The following is a 25,107-nucleotide window of genomic DNA, read 5'->3' as shown; positions in this document are numbered from 1 at the left end:
GCCTCTTGGAAACGGGAAATACGGAAACAGAAAATAAATGTAAATAGGTTGGAAGCTAAAGCTAAAAAGTTGCCCTAGAAAGTTAAAAAAAGAGAGATGGAAAATAGGGAAAGAAAAGAAAGAAGGGAACGGTGCTTTGAAAGAGCAGTGTGTGAGAAGCAGAAGTGGGTCCTGGCAGAGAGTTTTCAGTCTCCATGTTGATTCCGCCCTGGTTCTGAAAGTGGTAATAGAGAATACATTTCTGCACAGCAGAGGTAGGATACATTATTAACTGCAGCAAAGCTGTTTTCTCATCCTCCGTGTGTTTCTTTCCTGTCATTTCATGTCATTCAGCATGTCGTATTTGCCCTTTGCAGAGGTAATGCAGGTTTCTTACTTGGTTGTCATGATAGCATCAGCTTCTGTGACTTAGAGGTAAAAATAGGGACTGGATCCAGGGGCACTCATGCAGGGTCGTTGTGCTTCCTGCTCTGCTCCTTTTTGTGGGAACAGCGATAGGAGGTTTGCTGGGGCTGGAGAGCGACCTGGGTACCGTCAGGCTCGGCAGATCCTGCTGTTGAGATTGGCAAGCGGTCTGTCATGTGACTGATTCTGTGCAAACTCTTTCCTCGGGATGGTCGGAGAAGGCTCTCATTGTGACCATTGCTGTTTTACAGATAAGGCTCTGATGGCACCAAATCTCGACTCCTTTGGGCGAGATCGGGCCCTGTATCAGGAGCACGCCAAACGGCGGATTGCAGAGCGCGAGGCCCGGAGGTAACTCGGCGCCGGCTGCTGGCTGCTCGGGCAGGGACAGCCTCTGGTCTGGTCTGGAACTCGGTGTTTGTTGTTTAGGACTCGGCGTCGACAAGCCAGAGAGCAAACGGGGAAAATGGCAGATCACCTGGAAGGCCTTTCCAGTGACGACGAGGAGACGTCCACCGACATCACCAACTTCAACCTGGAGAAAGGTCAGCCATTGGTTTGGAGATGAGATTTGCGGTCAGCTGGGGTCCTGCTGGGCTGCGGCTTTTACCTGGAGGTGATGGTGTGAAGGTCTGTGGCCTCATTAGAGCCGATTGTGCCAACTGGGCCCATCTTCACTGTGAGCGTCATGGTGAGCTCTCAGAACAGCCGTGACCTGGTCGTGGGCCACGGGAACTTGCACAGCAGGTGTTGCTAAACTTGGGAAGCGCAGGATTTTAAGTGACCCACAGTGGTCAGGTCCAAGGCCGCCTGTCTTCTGGAAGGTACGCCTGGTGGTGGAGCGCGCAGCCCGGGAGACTCCCAGCCTGGGAGCCCTGAGCCGTTCCCACCAAGAGGAAGGTTAGGCTGCGCCAGGCATTTCCAGAGGGTCCCCGAGTAGGAGCCCTTCCTCCCCGTGGGCGCGATGTGAAGTCGCTGCCGCCCTCTCGGAACTTTTCCGTCCTGACCAGGATGCCCAGTGGTTACCACGCACCTGTCCCCCAGCCCCCACCGTTGTTACTCTGCTGCAGGCTTGCTCTGGCTCTTCATAGATGGACGGACGGTCTATAGATGGTGTTCGCTGGACCATTTGAGAGTTAACCCACTGACATCCTGACACTCCTAAAAGCTTGTGTGTGTCTCCTAGAAACAAGTGTATTTTTTACCTTATCGCAATGCCATTTCGCACCTAGAAAGGAACTAACACTTCTTAACATCATCTGTTTTCCTCATCAGCAGTCCCCACAAAATTTTGATTCCTTTTTTGTGAGTTATTCTGTGGTTTCCAAACCAGGGTCCACATGCCGTTCCTGCCCAGCATTTGGTTGTTAGCGCTTTTTTTCTGGAATTAATATCACCGTCCGTGACATGCACACGCACACTCCTGTTATCCATCTGCTTGTCTAAGACGTGCACTCTGAAAAGAGCAGGCCACTTGTCCTGCAAAATGTCCGACATTCTAGATTTGTCTGTCTGTCCGTGCTATTGGCTTGTTCCTCTATTCACTGTATTTCTTGTAAACTGGAATTTAGGTCTGAGCCCTTGATTAGATTGAAGTTATTATTACTTTTTTGGTAAGAATACTTCATACAAATGCTGTTTGTTATCGCATAATAGCAGATGACAAATGTCGCATAGTCCCACTATTAGCACAGTGAGATGGATTTTGAGAAGGAGGCTGTCACAGGAGATCTCTCCGTGGTAAAGACCGCCCTTTCCCAGTTCATCTGGGGCATCGCATGGCCTCCCCTGACAGACCTAAGCTCTGGCACTCATTCTGGTCTGACTTCATCGCCGTCGCCAGCTGACTGGGACAGAAGTCGCACAGTTGGTCACTGATTCGGATGCACATGTGTTTTGACAGTGATTTGTGGACTGCAGAGCTAGCAGCATAGTAGGTGCTTTATGGGGTTACTCAGCGAGGGCACCATGGTAACTGAAGTTTGCACCGAATTGCTGAGGGACAGGCGATGCTGAACTAAAGCGTGTAATAGAAAATGGCACAGGCTGGAGCCATGCAGAAGAAAGCGCCTGCGCTGTGGACGAAACCTAAACTTCCTGTGCCTCCTTCCCCCGGTGGTAATGAGCAGGTGTTATTCGTTAATGAGCCAGGCTACAAAGAACACCATTGACCCGTGCTTTCTCTGTTCCGTACTGAACCGTGTTCTCGGGGGGGGTGTTGTTTTCAGATCGCATTTCCAAGGAGTCCAGCAAGGTGTTTGAAGACGTCCTGGAGAGCTTCTGCTCCATCGACTGTATTAAATCCCAGTTTGAAGCCTGGCGTTCGAGGTACTACACGTCCTACAAGGACGCTTACATCGGCCTTTGTTTGCCCAAGTTGTTCAACCCCCTCATCCGGCTGCAGCTTCTCACCTGGACTCCTCTTGAGGTGGGTGGCTCTGTCACTGCCTGAAATCCACGCCCACAGGGCCTGGGAATGCTCATCTCAAAGCTAGAGATGAACGCTTGAGCTAAACATTCCTCCGGAGGGCGCGCAGGGCTGTGGTTGGCACCGACTGCAGCTGGCCTGCATCGAGGACCTTCTCCTTACGCTCCACTCGAGGGCGCTCTGCTGCTTTCCAGTTTATGTGCGGTGCCTTTCTCAGCCACTCAGTTACACGTGTGACCCTGGAATGGGAACAGGCCTGGGCAGGAAGAATTGGTCCTTTGAGCCTGAGCTTAGAGCCTCACGGGGCAGCGCAGCGAGGCAGGTGTGGAATGCGGGCCTGAACTGATGAGCAAGGTGATAGCCCGGGAGGCGGAATCAGTGGGCCTGCTGGCCTCAGACCTGAGAGCGGGGACTAGCCCTGACTACAGATGTCTAGCGGTTGCGTTTATGATAGGATTTTGGAAGTTACCAACATATGAATGGGCACGAATGTGATTGGTTGGGTTGAACGTTTAAACCTGGGGGGGGGGAGGGGGGCGGCTCAAACTATGGCCCGCGGGCCACATGCAAATACAAATGTTGTATTTGTTCCCGTTTTGTTTTTTACTTCAAAATAAGGTATGTGCAGTGTGCATAGGAATTTGTTCATAGTTTTTTTTTTAAACTGTAGTCCGGCCCTCCAACGGTCTGAGGGACAGTGAACTGGCCCCCTGTTTAAAAAGTTTGAGGAGCCCTGGTTTAAACTGTAGTGAAAAGTGATTGAGGTTGAAACTCTGGAAACAATTAAAAAGACTGTGAGCTCTAGAACGATCCAGCTCACAGCCCCTGTCGCTCTTTGCCAGACCAATGGAGTGTCGCCCATGCGTGTGCACATTAGTGCCCATGCCTGTGAGGACCCGTGTGACGTGCACGTGTGTGTTACTACACAGCACACGGCCAAGGCTCCTGAGGACCTGTGTGCGTTCTGGAGTTCTCCAAGAGGAGCTGCTCTTCTGCCCCACAGCTCCCAGAGTCTCCGCCTCCCTGAACCCCAGTTTCTGTCTCTTGAGCTCAGCAAGTCCTTGCCCGCCTGATGGGCAGCGCACCTCATCCAGTACCCTTCTTCCGGGCCTCATCCTTACCGCCTGAGGCACGTTGTCTGAAAGCGGATGTTTCCTGTATTTTGTCCAGCTTACACTTGTTTGTGACTGAAGGTTAAGTCCAGTCTTACTCTTCTAATGGCTCGAAGCAGCTGCAGCCACCGGTTTAATGTGTCTGGGTGACCTTGTTAACCTCTTGTAGGCCAAGTGTCGGGACTTTGAGAATATGCTGTGGTTTGAGTCGCTGCTGTTTTATGGTTGTGAAGAGCGAGAGCAGGAGCGAGAGGACGTGGACATCGCGCTGCTGCCCACCATTGTGGAGAAGGTGATCCTTCCTAAACTCACAGGTAGGGCTTCTACGGTACAGAGTGTTCCTCACGGGCGTCCGTCAGAAAGGAGAGTTACCCGGGGCCAGAGTCAGCTCGGGGGGACACTGTCCCTCCCTGGGACTGGAAGACCATCTTGGAGGGGCCTGGAGTTGGGACAGTAATGGATCTGTGGACAAGCTTGAGAATCCTTTAAAGACTGCCTGAAACAAAACATACATTTGGGGGCATATGCCTTTTCCTGGAGAGCAATTTCATGAGTTTTCATCCGTTTCTCGCGAGATCAGAAATAATTGATGCAAGAACTGATTTAAAGTATTAAAAATAAGTTTCAGCTTTTTAAGTTAGAAATTCTTGGTGCTGGGACAGTATTTCTTAGGATATTGAAATCTTCCCCCGAGTTGATTTTCACTGATTGATTAGCAGACGAGGGAGGAATCTGTCCCTCCACTGTTCCTGGCCCTCGGCCTCCCGAAGGCTTATGACAGTGGACACAGGCTGATGCTCTAGGGAAGGAGAAACGCCGTGTGTGTGTGTGAGCTGAGGGCTGCTCGGCGTCAGGTCTCAGTCGGCTGCAGTTGACATTTGCGGCTCAGCACCTCTCCCTTTCCTTCTAGTGATAGCTGAAAGCATGTGGGACCCCTTTTCTACAACACAGACTTCAAGAATGGTTGGAATCACGTTAAAATTAGTAAATGGATATCCTTCAGTAGCGAATGCAGAAAACAAAAACACACAGGTAATTTGAGAGGTTTTTTTTGTTTGTTTTCTCTCCTTTTGAAAATGAGCTGGAGTGGAGAGAATGAGGGGTTATGTTCTAAGTCACCGAGAAAGTGGATTCTCCACTTGGCCATCTGGTCCTTTATAAAGCCTCACATTCACACCCTTTAGAGGACAGTTCTCAGTTCAAAGTCCCTGCCTCGGAAGGTGCTGTAATGAGTCCAGACACCCCCTTGTTTTACTGTTTGCACCTTCTTACCACCCCATCCTAACTCCCCGTGGGACTAATCAAATATCCCTGTAAGAGCTGTGTTGTTGGGGAAAGAACAATGTAAAACTACTAGAATAGGTACTGATTGATTATTTACGTGCTAAAATGTTGAAATAGCGTGTAAACACGAGGTATTGTTATATAACTAGTTTCCAAACTTCAGATTGCTGCTGTCCCTCATCGGGCATTTTTATGCCATTTAGACATGGAAAAGGTGCTCTTGTCGTCGTTAGGTTTTCAGTGATGTCATTCCGAGCAGAACCGGACCACGTGCCTGGTCTTAAGTCTGCACGCAGGTGGAGAGCTTGAAGGGCTCTGTGTGGCTTTGCTGCCTTGTTGTTGCTGAGGCGGGACTAATAGGAGAGTGGGTTCTGGAGACCTCAGGGCTTTCAGTGAGGAAAGGGGAACGGAGAAGAGAGTCCACTCACCATTGGTACTTATTCTCTGGTTGGAATACGGCTGCTTAGCTCTACCACAGCCCTTGCTACAGCCAGCGTGTGATCTGTTTTACTCCGCAGGTGTATCTGAAAGCGCTCTTGCTGAGAATGAGGAGAACTTTAGATGATGATGTATTCATGCCCTTATATCCCAAAAAGTAAGTCACACGGAGCTCCTGAGAACGCTAAGGGTGGCGACAGGCTCTGTTACCTTCCAGAGGAGGCTTCTGGGACTTGGAAAGACAAGCGGTCGCTTAAAAGACCCACTTGACCTCTGTGGTGGGAGCCTGTCGCCGAGGAGACGAGCTCAGAGGGACATTGTCCCTTAAGTAGAATAAAACGGGTGATGCTTTGTTCTCCCTCAGTGTCCAGAATACATTCCCATCGCTTCTTAAAATTATTAAAGTTACTTAATTCTTTGCGTACTCATTTTACTTGTAGAAGTTCCCTCTTCTAGGAATCTTGGTACTGTCTGTATAAAACACTTGAGCATGGTGTGTTTCTCTTTCAGTGTCTTAGAAAATAAAAACTCGGGGCCTTACTTGTTTTTTCAACGACAGTTTTGGTCTTCAGTTAAGGTATGTATCTGTATGGTATCCAAAAGACTTCAGATTTGCTTGACTTTATGTATCTTGAAAGTTTTTATATTTGATTAACTCCATAGGCTTAGATCTGTGTATATATACAAAGTCTCCATTTTGCAAGATGATTGTCTTCCGAAAGTTTATTCAGGTTTAATGTTTCCATAGGAGAAAATGAAGTAAGATGCAAGCTAGTCAGCAGCGTGCCTTGCTCACCACAGTTTATTCAGAAAGTAGTGCTCGGCTCTGAGTGTGGGGAAAAGGCGTCCAGTAAGTGGAAGTGGAGCCTTCCTGCAGTTGGTCACCCGCAGAGCCAACGGGGGAGCCAGGCATCTCGGGTGTGGGAGCGGGTCCAGCAGGGTGCAGCACGTGACCAGTGCACGGAGACCCTGCCTGGGAGTCACAGAGACCCCTTTCACCCTGGGGAAGCCAGATGCAGGTTGTTAGACCAGAGGCATCAGCGGGAGTGGCCCTGAGGGGAGCGGAGGGGAGGGGAGAGGAGGGTTCACTGGAAGAACTGGGAAATCAGGGTGGCTCAAGCGAGGGAGGGTGAGGCAGGAGCACCAAGTCCGGGAAACTGGTCTGCACACGGTAACACTTCCTCCTTAGCGTATAGTCCTGTTGGTTTGGATGAATGAATTCAGTCATATGCTTACTACCCAAATCAAGACATGTAACACTTCCAACGTCCCCCGAAATTCCCCATGCCCCTTTGTGATCAAGCCCACCCTACACCCTGGCCACTCCTTTTTATGGTCCTACTAGAGGCCCGGTACACGGATTCATGCACCAGTGGGATCCCTGGGCCTGGCCTGCGCCTTCACAATCCGGGACCCCTCGGGGGATGTCAGACTGCTGGTTTCGGCCCGATCCCCAAAGGCCAGGCCGAGGGGCTCCACCAGTGCACGAATCCATGCACCAGGCATCTGGTATGCATATAAAATCTTTGGTTAATCTCTTCCCACCCTCTCCCCTTCCCTCTGAGATTCATCAGTCTGTTCAATGTTTCCATGCCTGTGCGTCGTTGAGCGTCTGCCCCACGGTGGTCAGTGCACATCATAGCTAACGGTCAAATAGTCGCTTACTTAGGCTTTTATATATAGATGGGGTTTGTTTGTCTTGGCAAGAATGTCATATGAATGGAATTACGTGGTCAGTAGCCTTTTGAGTCTGGCTCCATTGACTTAACATGGATCTGAGGTTTTTCAGTGTCATATGTTATCAGTAGCTTATTGCTTCTTATTGCTAAATAGTAGCCCATTGTTTAGTGGATACGCCAGTTTCTTTGTTTTTCTACCCACTCCTCAGTTGAGGGGTATTTGGACAGTTTTTTTCGATTTGTGCTAATTAGAATAAAGATGCCATAAGTGTTCACACACAGGTTTTCCTGGGAATAAGTTTTCATTTCACTTGGGTGAGTTACCCAGGCAAACCAACACTGTTAGTGGCCCAGTTCCTCCGTTCTTCCTCACTCTCACCACGCACGCACTTGCTACTGCCAGGGGTTTGGTTGGTTGTGTTTGAGGGCCTCCTGTTGGGGGGATAGTGCATCTTGTACGGTTTTCATTGGCCGCTCCCTAATGACTGGTGGTGCTGAGCATTTTCAAGTGCGTATTCGCCACCTGTGTGTGTAGTTTGGTGAGGTATCTGTTCAAATCTTTTGCCCATTTTTTAAAATTGGGTTTTCTTATTGTGCTTTGAGTTCTATATTCTAGATGTCCTAGTAAGTCCTTTATCGAATAAACAATTTGCAAAGGGTTTTTCTTTTTTCTGCAGTCTGGTTTGTCTTCGTTTTCTTTTTTTGTTGTTTTATTTTGTTTTGTTTTTATGGGTGTTTTTTTGGGTTTTTTGTTTTTTGGTTTTTTTTTTAATCCTCACCTTAAAACAGTGGTTCTCAACCTTCTGGCCCTTTATTTATTTATTTTTAAATATAGTTTTATCAATTTCAGAGAGAGAGGGAGAGGGAGAGAGATAGGAACATCAATGATGAGAGAGAACCATGGATCAGCTGTTTCCTGCACGACCCCCACTGGGGATCGAGCCCACAACCTGGGCCTGTACCCTGACCAGGAATCGAACCCGGAACCCTTCAGTCCACAGGCCAGCACTCTACCCATTGAGCAACACCAGCCAGGGCCCTTCTGGCCCTTTAAATACAGTTCCTCATGTTGTGACCCAACCATAAAATTATTTTCATTGCTACTTCATAACTGTCATGTTGCTATTGCTATGAATCATAATGTAAATATCTGATCTGCAGGATGGTCTTAGGCGACCTCTGTGAAAGGGTCGTTCGACCGCCAAGGGGTCGCGACTCACAGGTTGAGAACCGCTGCCTTAAGACATTTTTCCATTGCTTTTACATAAAGTGGCAGGGAAGTGGGGAAGAGAAGGAGAGAGAGAGAGAGAATCATCGATTGGTTGCCTCCCAAACATGCCCAGACTGGGTGGGAGAATTAAACTGCAACCCAGGTACATGCCCTTGAATGGGAATCAAACCCGATGTTCTAACCACTGAGCACACCGGCCAGGACTGTCTTCATTCTCTTAACAGTGTTAAATGTGCAGAAATTCTCAATTTTTACAAAAGTCCAATTTATTGCTTTTTCCTGTTATGGTTTGTGCTTTCAGTGTTCCAGGAAGTATTTGCCTAACACAAGGCCATCATGTTTTTCTCTGTGGAACTTCTAGAAGTTCCCTGGCTTTAGGTTTCACATTTACATATTTTATATGGAGTGTGAGGCCTGGTTTGAAGTTCATTTGTGGTAGCACTGTTTTGAAAAGACTGGTCTTCATTAAATTGCTTTTCATCTTTGTGGAAAGTAATTGACCGTGTGTGTGGGTCATAGAAGGGTTTTTATAGCAAGAAGTGACATGAACACAATTTTGGAGATACTGGGTTGAAGCAGGAAGGGTAGTAATAATGAAAATGGAAATGAGTATGGACTGTGTATCCAACTGTGAGCCAAGCTCTGGACCGCTCCTCATGTGGATTATCCTGTTGGGTCCTCAAGGCCCGTGACTTCCTGCTGACGGACAGTGAGGCCTGGTCTCCAGTGGGAGTGAGGGAACCCGCCGGCCAGGCTGGCTCTGCAGCAGCTTTTCTCAGTGGGGCCCGTGAAAGAATGAGTCCCGATGCCCTCCGGCCTCGGGGGAGGATGCACTCTCCTTTCGTTCGCATCTAGAGTGGCCCTAGCCGTGCACCATCCCGTGCACTATCCCGGGACGATCCATCACCCACACCATGAGGGCCCTGCGGGAGCCCTGCTGAGAGGCTGAGCCAGGCTCCCCGCACGGGAGTGGTAGGAAGGAGGCTGGGGGCCCGCTCAGGGAGGCGCAGAGGGAGCTGGGGTCAAACCCACCTGGAGGGAGAGCTGGAGAATGACACCAGCTTCTGCCCCACTGGTTGTTGGATAGTGTTCCTATTCACTGAGTGAGAAATACAGGAAACGGACACGGCGGGCGGTGGGCTGGCCTTGACGACGGCTGGCAGATCACATGGGCTGAGCAGGAGGCGCTGGAGCCGTCCGATGACCTCACTCAGGCCCGGCTCCCGAGATCTGGTAAACACACGTGTTGCAATCAGAAAGGGTGGCGCCTGAATTAATTAAAAATTGAAATTGAGCTGAAACCGGTTTGGCTCAGTGGATGGAGCGTCGGCCTGCGGACTGGGGGGTCCCGGGTTCGATTCCAGTCAAGGGCATGTGCCTGGATTGCGGGCGCATCCCCAGTGGGGGATGTGCAGGAGGCAGCTGATCGATGTTTCTCTCTCATCGATGTTTCTGGCTCTCTATCTCTCTCCCTTCCTCTCTGTAGAAAATCAATAAAATATATTTTTTAAAAAAATTGAAATTGAAATGTTGGGTCATTCTAGGACAGTGATGGCGAACCTATGACACGCGTGTCAGAAGTGACACGCAAACTCTTTTGGTTGATTTTTCTTTGTTAAATGGCATTTAAATATATAAAATAAATATCAAAAATATAAGTCTTTGTTTGACTATGGTTGCAAAGATCAAAAAACTTCTATATGTGACTCGGCACCAGAGTTAAGTTAGGGTTTTTCAAAATGCTGACACGCCGAGCTCAAAAGGTTCGCCATCACTGCTCTAGGAAGTCTCTGGGCCCTTTAAACGTACTTACTAGTGCTCTTGCAAGACGGGTTCACCATATTCTAACGGTGTTTTTATTTTACTAGTAATTAATGTATTTTGTACCTAATTTCATTGCTTGACATTGCCCTCACTATTTTTTTTTCTCTCTCTCTAGCTCTTAGGGAATTTTCTTCAATGGTATGGCATTTTCTCCAATAAAACTCTACAGGAGTTATCAATAGATGGCTTATTAAATAGATATATTCTCATGGCTTTTCAGAATTCAGAATATGGAGATGACAGCATAAAAAAAGCCCAAAATGTGAGTTAAATGACACATATTACTGTTTTCCAGGCACATATGTTAACATGAATTGTTTTCTTTGTTTGAAGAGAAATTTGAGATTTTACGAAAACTCCTTTGCTTTTTGGACTTAGTGTGAGGTTGACGCAGGTAGTTTCAAACAACCTACCACGGCATTTTTTGCATAAAATTTGTATGTGTGTATTTCTATCTGCCCATCTATGAACATCAGTATTTTTGCAGCTATTAATAAAAGTTTCAATTTCAGGGTAATTTTTTAACAGTTGAATGAATGCTATTTTGAATGTTACTAAAGAAATAGTTCATTTTCTAACTTAAGAAATGATTTTTTTAATATTGTTTTGTTTCCTACTTTATATGGGAGTTCCCTAATTTGATCTTTTAAAAAATATTTTTGAAACAATCACAGAATTAAAGCAGATTTGCGAATGTAGTTTTTCCCGGACAGTGTCAGTCTGTCTGAGGTGCCCCGCCCTCGGGTGCTCTGTCTGTTGCCTGTAAACATGGCTGTTCTCCGTGGCTAAGTGTTACCTCAGCAGCAGCAGCAGCTTGTGTGCCAGTGTCACCTGACGCTGAAACCCTGTCACCTGGGCGTTATCAGTGATAGTGATGATGGGCCCGAGGGGCCCCGGCCACCTCCTGCATTGATCGTCACGTCGCTGCCAGCTCCTTTCATCCGGAAGGTTCTTCCGTCTCTTCCTGGCCTTCCTCACCGTGACGTTTTCTAAGATGATAGACCAGCTCTGTAGAACGTCCCTCAGTGCGGGTTTGCCGCTTCCTCTCCCGTGAGATTCAGGTTCTGTGACCTTGGCAGCAGTTATCCCAGATGTCATCTGTGGCCGTCCCTCCGAGCGGACTTCTGTGACCTGTGCCAAGTCCTCTCATTCCGGGGGGAGCACTGATGCTCGGGCCCATCTGGGCCTTGCTCAGCCCCAGCCCTGGGATCATCCTCTCCAAGCGTCCCTGGTTCTCTGTGGGGCTCGGGCCTCCTGTCTACACAGGCGCCTGATCCGGGGAGCGCTGTCCCCTCCCCGGCGGGACCCGGCCTCCCTCGCCGGGGTGTGTGCTGCCGCGTGTCCTCCCCACCTGGGGTAGGCTTTGCGCTCGGTGCCCCTCGGGGGCCCTCTCTGAGGTGTGTTTATACTACACTTGTTTCTAATCAAAAGCTGCTGGTCAAGGAGAATCCCGGTCATCAGGGCTGCTGGAAGGCTGGAGAGAGTAAATAAAGCCTTTGGTTATCAATGTTAGGTCCCTAATGTACTTAAATATTGGACAAATGATTTGTCTTTCGCTTCGAGTACCTGACCTATGTGTTGAAGTAAAAATTCAGGTACATTAAGGAAAACGATATAGTTACTGTAGACTGAAAGAATTTCCCTTCAAAGTTGTTACATAAAGCCCAGTAGCAGGTCTTCTAGTTCATTATCTAGACTCAGATTGTAGACACTTCTGTGTATTCTCTTTTATTTTGCATCTTCTCCATAGGTGATCAATTGTTTCCCCAAGCAATGGTTCGTGAATCTGAAAGGAGAAAGAACTATTTCTCAGTTAGAAAACTTCTGTCGATACCTCGTACACTTAGCAGACACAATCTATAGAAACAGCATCGGATGCTCTGATGTGGAAAAAAGAAATGCAAGGTAATTAGTTGTGATTATTTAATGAAATGGTGACCTAGTCTTTACTTAATTGTTAGATTTAGTATTAGAAAATGGCTTAAGTAAAGGCATGCTTATATTTTACTTTAAACTGTACATTGACTTGGTCTTGGTAAACATTCCAAAAGTATATATTATTTTCTGTTTCTGTGGTTTTCCCTAATCTTTTTCAATAGGATCTTTTATGAAGGCATTAAGAAAAGGCTTCTATACTCCTAACATTAGACTGAAGGTCATCCCTCGAGAGTTTTGGGGAGCAGCTTACACGTCATTTTTATCAAAGGTTGCAAGAAAGGGATACGTAAATCGTGACTTCTTTTTGTGGACATTGTTTTGGATGTTCATGTGCTTTTGGGATAAATATCTAGCATAAAGAGTAAATAATAATAACTAGTATAATTTGAAAGACTTTTTTAAAATATATATTTAGATCATACCATTAATCATACCCCTACACAAAACCTATTTTTTTCTTCATTCCCCTTCCATGTAGAAGAACCTTATTTTCCAAAGAGAAATTTTGCTATATTTTATGATAAAATTAAAAGCAAAGTAGGTGTGGCTCAGCTGGTTCAGTGTTGTCCCAGGTTTTGGGCTCAATCCCCAGTTAGAGGGCATGCAGGAGGCAGCCAATCAATGTTTCTCTCCCTCTTCCTTCCTCTCTCTAAAATCAATAAAAATCATTTTTTTTAAGGCACAGTAGGTAGTAAAGATTTTCATGTTAAAATTCTTTGGCAGGTAATTTTGCTTTATATCTTAATTTCATTTTGTGTGTTGGTGGTTAGTAGCACTAATATTTTCTTAGGTGAATTTTATCCACTTTTTTTTTTTTTTTTTCAGAGAGGAAGGGAGAGGGAGAGAGCGATAGAAACATCAGTGATGAGAGAGAATCACTGATTGGCTGCCTCCTGCACACCCCCAACTGGGGATCAAGCCCAAAACCCGGGCATGCACCCTGACCGGGAATCGAACCGTGACCTCCTGGTTCATCAGTCGACGCTCAACCATTGGGCCAGCTGGTTGGGTTCTGTCCACTTCTTTTTTTTTTTTTTTTTTTTCTTTTTTTTTTTTTAATATATTTTATTGATTTTTTACAGAGAGGAAGGGAGAGAGATAGAGAGTTAGAAACATCGATGAGAGAGAAACATCGATCAGCTGCCTCCTGCACATCCCTCACTGGGGATGTGCCCGCAACCCAGGTACATGCCCTTGACCGGAATCGAACCTGGGACCTTTCAGTCTGCAGGCTGACACTCTATCCACTGAGCCAAACCGGTTTCGGCCTGTCCACTTCTTAACAGTGTTTTTGTTTGGAGTGAAATATCAACAGTGTGGACTTTTGCACAGAAAACGGCTTTCTGCACCTGCTGTGTACAGTGGACATAAAATGGGCTCCATGTCAGTTGCAGTTTCACAAATTTTAATCCTTTGCTAAAAGGTACTTACTACAATTTTGTAAAGAAGAGACACCAACATTGTCACATTGTGTGACCCACTCAGAGTGGTTCAGACTAAGTGTTAAAAGAGTCCATCTCAGAGTGCAGTTCCCGACCAGCGGCACCCGCGTCACTTGGGAGCTGAGTTAGAAATGCAGGGTCTCAGGCCCGCCCACCTGCTGAGTCAGCTCTGGGTGGGGCGGGGACTGTTCGCCATCACTGGGTGTTTCTGCGTTTGCTAAACTGAGATGCTTCACGAGAAGGCAGAATGGCTCCCAGCCAGGTTGCTAAGGCACCAGTGGGTTCCGGAGCCTGGGGATCGTGCTGGGTCTCGATGGGCCGTGATGAGTGGACAAATGGCCCGTGTCCGGGGTGTTCTGAGAGCGCGCCGGAGGAACGGGGGCAGGGCCCTGGGCAGTTGGGAAATAGATTGCTTCTTTTTCATTCTGGGTAGTAATGAAAATTCCTGATCTAAAGGAAATTTTAGGGTGTTTTTGTTTTTGAAAATGGGTAATTTAAATATGCTGTAGCGTGCTTATTTCTTTTAAAAATGTATGCTTGGTAAAACTGATTATAAAACCTAAAAAAAGTCATAAAGTTAACAAATTTTTCCTTTAGGGCTTTTGTACTAATTAATGGGATGGCACCACATTGTTTTCTCTTTTAGGGAAAACATAAAACAGATCATCAAGCTCCTGGCGAGTGTCCACGCGCTGGATCACGCCGTGGCTGTCGCCGGCGAACACAATGTGAAGGAATTCAAGTCCTTGGTGGAAGGAAAGGCGACCTGAGACCGAACAGCCCACTGGCTTCAGTACCATTCCTCATGTATAGATTCTGTATATATGTAAAGTTTCTTACACTGTAAAATAGTGATTCTTGTTTTAATACAAAGAACATTATTAATCTCCAATGCTGTGTCCTTCAATGCGATTTCTTCAGAATGAAAGGAGTTCAGATTATTTCTAGGAAGTTTTATGAATGTTTTCCTTATTGCCTGTCATACTTTGTTTACAGAAGTATTTTATATGGTTATTCCAATTAACCCTCTTAGTTAATTGTTCTCTATAAACAATGTGTGCAGTGTAAATTGTGTAATTAACGCATATATATATTTATACCACCATGGAGTTACTTTCACACTGGAAATTTGTGGTTTTCTACAGAGTAAGCCTTTAACAGCAGGAAATTAGTCAGCAGATTGTCTTGGGAAATCACTGCTGCAACCAAGGGCTGGCGAGTGGCTCAGCGTCCTCCCTCTAGGGGACCGGCACGGGGGCTGGCTGTGTGCCTCAGTTGAGGTCGGTGTGGGCTTCCTCCCGCATCAGCACTGTGTCGAACTTGGGCTTCATGGAACTCAACATGCAACGTAAGGTTTTCAAAAGAATGTGGAAGTTTAATTTTTAAAAATAATAGACCCACAACCTAACTGCATGGTTTTGGGCTGACTATCCTGGCTCATGAATTTATTCCCTGACAGCTTACAAGTACATGTACTTGAATTTGGTGTCTGTCCTTTTAAATCCCACATATGTGAGTTATATATGCAATAAATAATACGCCTTGCTGACTCGCCACACACCCAGGCAACTGAATATCCATGGTCTTCTGTAATGTTTATACGCGGTGTAAATACCCAGGGGACTTGTTTTAAAGTTTATGCTTTCTGATTCTGTGATTTTCAAAAGAGGAACTTTTTAGAAATTAAGGACTATTGTTTGATAATGATATCTGTAATTAAGCTTTAGCCAAGCATTAAATTAATTTTCACTTATGTCCTTCGTTGTATTTGCTGGGGACTAATTTCAATTAGAGCATTTCAGGTGAGGTACTGAGGTGAGACTGTTAGCATGTGTGCTCAGGTCAACGCAGATACTCAGATGTAGGACAGCGCCACCTGCTGATTGCTCGGTGAAGTTTATTTCTTGCAGGAACACGGCTTCCACCTACATGTTCATTCTGGATGAGCATTTTGCTCTGCCTTAGTGGTGCACTGAAAAGAGTTACAAAGAGAACAGGTGTTTTCGACGTCAGTGGAATAAGATGTAGAAGGATGTATGTAGGTGACAGGCATGCCATTGTGCCTTATGTGTGTCTCCCACCCCATAGCCTGAGGACGTCCCTCGGGCCGCTCCAGGCGCCCTGCCTGGGAACCCGGGAACGCCACCCTGGGACGCGCGCCGCTCTCCTGGCATCGGCACTGGATTGAGACACGCTAGGACCTTGGTGGGAGCGGCTCGCGCCTGGCACACGTGGCTCTCCCAGCTCAGCTCCTGTCGCTTCTGAAATAGCCGGCACGTCCTTTCTTAGGCAGGGACCCGTCAGACAGGTTCAGAGCGTGACCTTTTACCAAAGCCCAGGTTTCCTCTTCAGTTTCTCCCTTTGGAGCAGCCTTCTGGATTAACTTAAATGGGTAACGAAGGCTTTTGAAAAGGAAAACTAGTTTCCTGTGACAGCACAAGCCAGACGGACTGTTGTACCGAGTGATGGTGCCCCTCCCTGTCCCTGCGGCCAGCACCCGAGGCTCTGCCGAGGGCTGTGCGGCCAGTGCCGCCAGCTGAGTGTCCCGGGCGATGTCCTAGGAGAACCCATACCCCAGTGTGCTCGTCCCATCTGGGGCGCCGTCGCCAGGATGCCGTTAGGTGTACAAGGGCTTTAGGTAGAAACCCCGATTTGGAAAAAAGAGAGGGAGCTGGCGGAGGCGGGACCAGCCTGAGGGTGACCTGCGGGAAGGAATCGGAAGGTCTCAGACGTGCTGCAGGTCTAAGGAAGCTTCAGGGAGCTGACGGAGCCCGCAGTCACGGAGAGAAGAGCCGCCGAGGACCCAGGCCTCCTGCAGGAGATGAGAGCAGCATGCCCGCCACCGGCTTCCTGATCGGGAAAGCGACTGCTCGCCACGCCCAGGGCTCCAGCGCACAGCTGCCCGCAGCGATGACCAGTCCCCAGAACTGGCCCAAAAGGCCCAAGCTCCAAGGCAAGTGCCTCCTCACGAGGATACACTAGACCGTAGAACTCCCCGATCTTCAAACGCCGGGTTACTGACGTACAATTTAAAACAGTGACATTTAGGCCAAATGCCCAATTCTAGGTGCTGCTTTCGCCCTGGCCAGTGTGGCTCAGAGTCGTTCCCGTCCACCAAAAGGTGGTGGGTTCAGTTCCCCGTCAGGGTGCATGCAGGAGGCGGCAACCCATCGATGTTTCTCTCCCTCTAGCATCCGTTTTTAAAATGCTAATTTCCCTGGAAATCATGACTGGTCAGAGTTGGAGAGCTGCAAACGGCAAGCTAAGAATGTAGGTTGCTGCATGGTGGTGGTTCTCGGTTACAAGAACTCTTCCCATGGCCCAGGGACGTTGCCATTCTGGTCTCCAGTGAAGTAAGTGAGAATGAGAATGAAGAAGCAATTTCTACCTGCAGCGAGAGCAACGACGTAATGTGTGAGTGAGCGAGAGGCACCCGGCTCCGATAGGCTGCCATCCAAAACCCCGTGGAGGTTGTCCTCTGGAACGGACATTGTCTGTGGACGCTGGGTGCCCACCACGGCGGGCAGGGTCCTGATATGCAACGCTTGGCCTGCTCACACCTCCGGGCCCCGGCAGTTTGTCCTGGCTTCCCCTAACTCCAGCAGAGGCGTGCAGGTTAGAATTGTCCAGCTGGGCCGGCGTGGCTCAGTGGTTGAGCGTCCACCTATGAACCAGGAGGTCATGGTTCGATTCCCTGTCAGGGCACATGCCCGGGTTTTGGGCCTGATCTCCAGTGTGGGATGTGCACGAGGCAGCTGATCAATGATTTTCATCATTGATGTTTCTATCTCTCCCTCTCCCTTCCTCTCTCCAAAGTCAATAATTTTTTTTTTTAAATAGAATCATCCAGCACCACAATGACTAGCACAGACTTTCTCAGAGGAACTCTTGTCCAGTTAAAAAGATCTGTTGGAAAATAGACCTTATACCCTCTACTTGATGATTCAAAGCACATGGTAAACTATCCAGAATTTGCCATCCTATCGAAGCTATTTGAAGCTACTTTACAGAAACACTTTGACCACAAAAGCTTCCCTTATGCCAGCGGTTCTCAACCTTTGGGTCGCGACCCCTTTGGGGGTCGAACAACCCTTTCACAGGGGTCGCCTAAGACCATCGGAAAACATATATAATTACATACTGTTTTTGTGATTAATCACTATGCTTTAATTACATTCAATTTGTAACAAATTGGGGGTCACCACAACATGAGGAGCTGTATTAAAGGGTCGCAGCATTAGGAAGGTTGAGAACCGCTGCCTTATGTATTTAACCTTAGATGTCAAAATTCCAGAGGCACCTGCTCCGGGTGAAGGGCGCACACCCTGCAGCTTCTATGTGCTGTCGGGTCCCTGCAGAGCCCAGATAAAAGTTAGCTCTCGCCTGTGTCACCAAGAAAAAGCTGGCAAAGGTCATGGGATTGGACTGTTAATATTCTCCAATTTGCCCAACACCCTCTAGCGTTCTCGATAGGAAAACGGAGGCTGTACGGACAAGGTAAAAGCAAACATCTGCCAAAATGCAGTCTTATGACATAGTTGTTTTTATGTCACTTTTGGGATAATCATTAGTAATTTCTAAATTATTTATCCTAGCTGTCGTTTACTGGGGACATACTATTAGATTGGGCTATTTTTGACATATGGAAATGGCAATTTCATGTTTCAACCTGATAGGATTTGCCCAGAGGAGAAATAATTTGGTCAAAACTCAACATCTGTAAATCAGGTGTTTGCTTTCAGTCCCTTGAAGCCGTGGAAGTTGGTATCTGTACCACCCGCTGGGGCTGCTTCGAGCTCAAGGAAGTCACCCATCTCCGCCGGCCGGCCCTCGGAGCGGAGCCTCGCCCAGAAGTGTGGGTGTGCTGCTGAACTGCATCCTGTCAGCCCGCCCCAGAGACAGCCTTCAGATCGGGGAACATTTGTCCCGCTGTTTTCAAGTATGATGATGAACAAGGAAGTATAAACAGGAACGGGGGACAAGAAAAGAAGTAACCGTTGTACAAGTCACTAGTAAAAGTGGCCCTTGTGTTTTCAAACCTTGGGCATGTGCTTATTTCATGACTAAACTGATCAGTTTTGGAAGGATCTGGAAAAGCTGTGACCCTCTACTGTCCATTCTAGGAATAAGAGCCCTGCTTACACACACACACACACACACACACACACACACACACACACACACACACACACATTCAATGTGAACAAATAGGAAAATTCCATTCTCACCCACTCTCCTGTAGTTTTCTCTGGCAAATGCAATCTCCAATTGAAAAGGGAAGCAAGAACCGCACTCGCGGACCAATAGATTATCTTAATCTGAGTGTAACTGAGGCTGCCGTCAGTAACCACTACAAAGAGCAAATAGTTTTTCTAAGGAAATAGTGTTAGGGTTTTGGCCGGTGAGAGGGGCTGTGAAAAAATGCACAACTGAGAGAGGAGAGAGATGCAGAGAGAGAGAGTTTGTTTTACTTTCCCCAAAGGGAAAGGGCTGGTGCATCGCTAATTGATCCCAGGGCGGGGAATAAACACTGGCCTGCTCTTTTAAAGGGCCATGGCTGCTGTTGCTAGGCGACAAGGAAGGGAGGGGGACTTGGGGTGAGATAGTCAGGCAGCTGTCGGAGGGAGGTGTCTTATCAGGGTCTGTAAGATGTGCTTAGAGTGACAGTTATGAAAAGTTCAAAGAGGCTTGTTGGAGGAGGAGGAGGAGGAGGAGGAGGAGGAGGGAGACTCCTTGGTGTGAACCCCCCCTGAGCTGTGAAAATTGTCCCTGAGCAGGGAGGAGGGAATGGAGGGGAGGAGGGGGGTGCAAGAATGTAGCCTTGAGAGTAGCCGCTCCTGTCCTGCCCTTTGAACAGAGGGGCTGTTGGAATCAGAGGGTCCAACAATCTGGGGGAAATGACCAGGTGCTTCTGATAAGTGGCGGAGGCCACGGCAGGAGAGAGGCTTCCCCTGTCCTCACGCAGAAGCACCACAGCAGAGCAAGCCCGTCCTCCTCCTGCCGAGAGCCACGCATGTCTGCAGGTCGCCTAGGAAAGAAGTGGCCTCTTTTCTGAGAGTTATAGCCGCTCAGTATCCTGCAACCAGGGTGGGCCCAGCTTCTCCAAAATGGGTGAAAAAACGATAAATGGAGCCACGTGACAAGGCCCGGAGGGGAAACGATTCTGTGTGCTCCGCGGAATTTAGATTCTGCTGGTGCTGCTGCAAGGAAAGCACTAGGGGGAAGGAGCAAAAGCAACGGCAGGGGGACCGCTCCCCGGAGCGCTGGGGTTCTGAGGTTCTCATTCCCCTTCGCGGTTGCTGGCTTCGGCTTCATTTCCATATTTAGATCTAGGAAGTGGAAGCCGTGTAAAGCCCTTAGGCGTGACATCCCATTAGCCCGGGAGCATGGCTTGCTGAGAAATGGGGGCGCGGTGAACGGGTGGGTTGCCTCTCAGACACTGGGCTCCACAGCCAGAAGCGGCTGCTGGCCACTCAGGGACAATGACAGCCGCCCGGGCCTCAGGGCCGTCCGGGCTGTGACATCGGTCACCACCGAGCGGCTTTCCTGCGGCGCTCCCCACCGCCCCTGAGCCCCGCAAGTTCCAACAGGCGCGGATCTTCCTTCCTTCCACCGCCCGGCCGCCCAGAGCGACACCATGGACAGCTCTCCAGGCGCCGCCGCGGCCCGCCGGCTGCCTCCGGTCCCCTCGCCCGGGACGGGGGGGCCGCGGGGGCGACAGGGGTGCTCCTGGCACCTCGGGCGCACGTATCCGCACCCAGCCCGCAAGGCTCCGCCCCCGAGGCCCTCCGGCAGCTCCGGGGAGCCCACGCGCGGGGCTGGGGCGGCCGATGACTCGGCACCCCCGGCACCCCTGGCGGCGGGACCTGCCGCTGCGGTCGGGGACCCAGCCCAGGCGACGCCCGCTGCGCGCGAAGGCCGCTCCCAGTCCCCCGCGCCCGGCAGTAAGGCCCCCGAGTGGGCGTGGCCTCTCTGACGCCCCGCCCCTCCAGAGGCCTGGCCCCGCCCCTCGCGGTGCAATGCGGAAGTACTGGGTCCGCTGGGCGGAAGTGACGCTTCCGGCGGCGGCGGCCCGGGCGGCGGGCGAAGGCGGAGGGGAGCCGGGGGAGGAGGGAGGCGCCGGCGGGCGGCAGCGGCGCTTCCAGACCCAGGGCGGCCGGGCCGCGGGTGGCTTTCCCGGAGGCGGGTCCGCGTCCAGCGGCGGCAGCGGTGAGGGGACGCGGCGCGGAGGGCGGGAGGCGGGCGGGTGTGGTGACAGCGGCTGTCAGCCCCCGGGACGGGACGGCTTCAGGCGCCGTGGACGCGCCGGGCTGCTCGGCGCCTCGGGCCCCGGCTGTCCAGGACCGCGAGCAGCCGGTCAGCTCTGCGCCCCGCGTCGTGGCTTCCCGCCCGCGTGGCCTGGGCCGGGGTCGCCGCCCGGGGAGCCGTGCGGGCGGGTCCCCTCTCCCCGCCCCCGCCGCGGGCGGTGCGACCTCCCTCCTACCTGCCGCCGGGGCCGGGGATGTTCCCGCCTCCGAATCGGCCCCTTCCCCGCGGCGGCCCCCCGGAGCAGGAAGCTGTGAGCGGCTCCCGGCGGGGGACAGGCCGGTCCTGCCGCGGGGAACCGGGAACCGGCGCTGAGGGCTCCGCTGTTCCTTTCTGGTGCCTGGAGTGCCGGCTGCGGGTGGAGCGAACCCTTCTCCCCGCGCACGGCCTCTGGGCGCTGGCAGCCCGGCGGCGGGGAGGGGGACCGGCGGCGGGGAGGGGGACCGGCTGCGAGGGAGGGGGCGGCGGGGAGGGGGGACCGGCCGGGGGAGGGGGGGACCGGCTGCGAGGGAGGGGGCGGCGGGGAGGGGGGACCGGCCGGGGGAGGGGGCAGCGGGGAGGGGGGACCGGCCGGGGGAGGGGTGGACGGCTGCAGGGGAGGGGGACCGGCGGCGGGGATGGTGCTGACTGCGGGGGAGGGAGGGACCGGCGGGGGGGGATGGCTGCGGGGGAGGAGGACCGGTTGCAGGGGAAGGGGGGCCGGCTGCGGGAGGAACCGGCTGAGGGGGAGGGGGAGCCGGCTGCGGGAGAGGAACCGGTTGAGGGAGGAACCAGCTGCGGGGGAGGGGGATCGGCTGCGGGGGAGCCGGCTGCAGGGGAGGAGGACCGGCTCCGGGGGAGGGGGACGCTGTGGGGGAGGGGGGCCGGCTGTGGGGGAGGGGGAGCCGGCTGCGGGGAGCCTCGCCGCATCTGCTCTGCTCGCTCCCACAGGCTGCCTCTGCGGACAGGATGGCGTTCAGCAAGGGGTTCCGGGTCTACCACAAGCTGGACCCCCCACCCTTCAGCCTCATGGTGGAGACCAGGCACAAGGAGGAGTGTCTCCTGTTCGAGTCCGGGGCGGTGGCCGTGCTCTGTGAGTCCCGGGGCTCGGTTTTCGGGGGTCATTCAGGTCCAGCCAGGCTCAGGGGGGACCCCCCGCCCCGATTCCTTCCAGCCCATAGGCTTGGCTTTGCTTTCAGTCCAGCCTCGTTTTGTCCTGAACTTTCATTTTCCTCCCTTGCTGAGGGGTTTCGGCGGGTGGATGCAGGTCTTGGGTGCAGGTTCTTGCTTTCGTGGGTTTCTCTGCCGCTTGGAAAAGTGAATCCTCCTTCAGAGAGAGACTCCCGCAGTTCGATCGCCTCCCGTCACCCAGAACGGCTGGCTTCCCGTTCGTCCCGAATGGACAGTTCTTCCAGCGCCATCGCAGTAACGAGCTGAGACTGTTCAGTGTTTGTGGAGCGCCTTAGAGGATTGTCGGCGCTTTTTAAAATTTCATGTGGAATATGTGCTTGACTTCATATTTAAAAATCATTGTGATAGTCTCTTGGAAAGAAAAGGAGACTGGATCACACACACAATAGTAGGTTCGGCCGGTGGAGCATGGTCCCCTCCAAAGGGTTCCATTCCCCGTCAGAGCACATGCCCAGGTTGTGGGTTTGATCCCCCACTGGGTGGCGTCCAGTTGATACTCAATGGACCAGTGGATTATCTTAGAGGCAGCCAATTGATGCTTCTCTTACATGGAGGTTTCTCTCTCTCTCTCTCTTTCTCTCTCTCCCTCCCTCCCCCCTTCTCGCTGAAAATCAATTAAAAAATATTCTTGGGTGAGGATATTTTAAACATTAGATTAATATGTTTTGGGTTATCTTGTGGGCAAATGCATGAAATCAAAAATAAAAATATTAATTTGAATGTTTATCTTAATATAAGATTTTGGCAAATAAGTTCAGTGTCGGGTTATTTGAAATGTGATGGTGTTAAGAGTGTTCTAGTGATGACTGCTTATCCTTTATTATGTTTTTGTTTCGTAGAGACATATAGCAGGAAGTGGCTATATCTTCTAAGAATAAGTATTAATAATATGGGTTATACTCAGTCAGTATGGACTTACGTTACTCGAGTTGTTTTTTATACTTAAACACGCCAAACTTAACTTGCTATGTTAATTTGCATAGCATATTTTTTCCTACTACAAGTATAAATATACTGATGAATTCTTAATTAAAAATATTTGGGGGAAATGTTTGGCTTAGCATGTGAGACATTTTTTACCAGCTTGTGTTTTTGATGGCATTACCCGATTTTCTAATTTGTCTAAATTCAAATGTTTATTTAATTGTCGTTACCGGTAATGACAGGGATGCGGATGTTCGGCCCCCAGGCACCGTTACCTGTGGGATCAGGGTTATTTGTACTTCACTCCCAGGTCAGGGACCCTAAGGGTAACCATCCGTCCAAACCTCCAGCAGCTCTCTTTTTGCCAAAAAATGACTTAAGAAAAAAATCCCCAACCATCCATTTGGCATTGATATTCTAAGGAGAAAGGATATAAAAATACCATCTTCATTATTTATTAATTCTACTTCTTGTACTAGATTTAGACTATGTAAGTAATTCTTTCAGGAGAAAAAAAATAAAGCTTGAATATTGCCTCTCTGTAAAGCTAGCATAAATGGATGCATAATCTCTTGGGTATGTTATGTTTTCCTATTATAAACTTTTAATGTTTAAGAGCTAACAGACCTTTTGATAAGTCATTTGACTTACAAAATTACCCTGACATTCCGTCTGGAGTGATGCCAAGGTGTGTGCGGGGCTGTTGTGCTCACTTGACAAACCGTCACATTTTAAAAAGCTGCCGTGTTCAGGGGCCGAGCTTGGAAAAACCGCGGCCCTAACGCTCGGTGCGGCTTGCATTTCACCTGCCAGGAGACTCTCCCAAAACCTTTCTTACATTACACACAAGTGTAACCCCGTTTTTCCGTGAGATTAAGTTCAGACTCCTCACCCTGTTAATCAGCGCTCACCCTGTTTGTCCCCGCTGATCTCTAAGGAAACGCTCATGCTTTCCCCGAGTGCCAGGCTGCTGCCAGCGCCATCATGCCGCTCCCGCTCCCGCTCCGGCTGTGCCCGCTCTCCTGACTGCGAGAATGCCCTCCCCACCTTCCAGTGCTAGCCTCTTCCTCCTTCCTGAGGCTCCGCCCCCACCCCTCCAGCTCACTCTTCTGTCTTCCTTCCCTTCATTTCCTAGAGCTCAGTCTGTCTCCCGAGATGACCACTTTTTATATGCCGGTTTTGTTGGTCTCTGCATACTTGTGTGCAGTAGGTGGTGACAGGGACGCTAGCAGGCCTCGGTCCTCATGTACCCAAAACTGGTGATTTCCGGAGGCTCCTGTTACCCTGGCTTTAATGAGTAAAGTTGGGAAATTAGACATCTTGGGCAATAGCTATTGGCCGTCACTGAATTTTCTTGGGTTCTGCCAGAAGTAGTTATGCCAGAGATACCCACATGAAATGCTATCTCATATTATTGGCACATGTCAAAACTGGGGTGTAGGTGAAAATGCAAGGAGCATAATCTCAGATCAGGGATCCTCTTAGGGCCAGTGCCCTCTAATGCAGCTCTGGACTCTGCGTATTTGGCCGGGTTCCCAGCTTAAATGAGTCATGAGGCGAGGACGTAATCAGTGGGCCCTGAGGAGTGCATTTTACTCACCTGGGCAGGCTTCACATACCGGGGCCTGGGCTCCAGCCCCCGCCCCAAATTCTGATAGAATTGGGTTGGGATGATAATTTATTTAAAAATATCTTACTGACTTTAGGGGGAGGTAGAAACATCAATTGGCGGCCCCCTGTCAGCCCCCTGCTGGGGATTGAGCCTGAAAACCTGGCATGTGCCTGACTGGGAGTGGAACCGTGACCTCCTAGTTCAGTGGTTGTCAACCTCCTGGCCCTTTAAATACAGTTCCTCATGTTGTGACCCAACCACAAAATTAGTTTTGTTGCTACTTCATAACTGTAATGTTGCTACTGTTATGAATTG

At 50.0% G+C, this 25,107-nt stretch overlaps 2 protein-coding genes across 11 annotated transcripts in view; both read left to right on the top strand.

Annotated features, from left to right (window-relative positions):
* PAXBP1 (PAX3 and PAX7 binding protein 1) overlaps nt 1–15,534 on the top strand; it is a 32,999-nt gene extending 17,465 nt beyond the window's left edge. Inside the window, exons 9-18 of one of the 8 annotated variants that reach the window (XM_059686329.1) lie at nt 657–756; nt 835–950; nt 2,634–2,833; nt 4,115–4,259; nt 4,856–4,977; nt 5,748–5,824; nt 6,178–6,244; nt 10,517–10,663; nt 12,152–12,306; nt 14,428–15,534. In XM_059686329.1, coding sequence (XP_059542312.1) covers nt 657–756; nt 835–950; nt 2,634–2,833; nt 4,115–4,259; nt 4,856–4,977; nt 5,748–5,824; nt 6,178–6,244; nt 10,517–10,663; nt 12,152–12,306; nt 14,428–14,551 — 1,253 coding nt within the window. In that variant the 3' untranslated portion in view covers nt 14,552–15,534. The other 7 variants (XM_059686333.1, XM_059686332.1, XM_059686334.1 and 4 more) reach the window with 7 other exon arrangements.
* A 5,323-nt stretch (nt 15,535–20,857) lies between these two features.
* The window catches only part of SYNJ1 (synaptojanin 1), a 60,480-nt gene continuing 56,230 nt past the window's right edge, over nt 20,858–25,107 (top strand). For all 3 annotated transcript variants that reach the window (XM_059686325.1, XM_059686324.1, XM_059686326.1), the window contains exons 1-2: nt 20,858–20,990; nt 22,017–22,158. In XM_059686325.1, the coding sequence (XP_059542308.1) occupies nt 22,035–22,158 (124 nt within the window). In that variant the 5' untranslated portion in view covers nt 20,858–20,990; nt 22,017–22,034. The remainder of the gene's footprint in view (nt 20,991–22,016; nt 22,159–25,107) is intronic.

Source organism: Myotis daubentonii, chromosome 3 (genome assembly GCF_963259705.1).
Source record: "Myotis daubentonii chromosome 3, mMyoDau2.1, whole genome shotgun sequence".
NCBI lineage: Eukaryota > Metazoa > Chordata > Mammalia > Chiroptera > Vespertilionidae > Myotis > Myotis daubentonii.
Note: the sequence above shows the minus strand (reverse complement) of the source record. Positions and strands in the feature narration are given on the sequence as shown.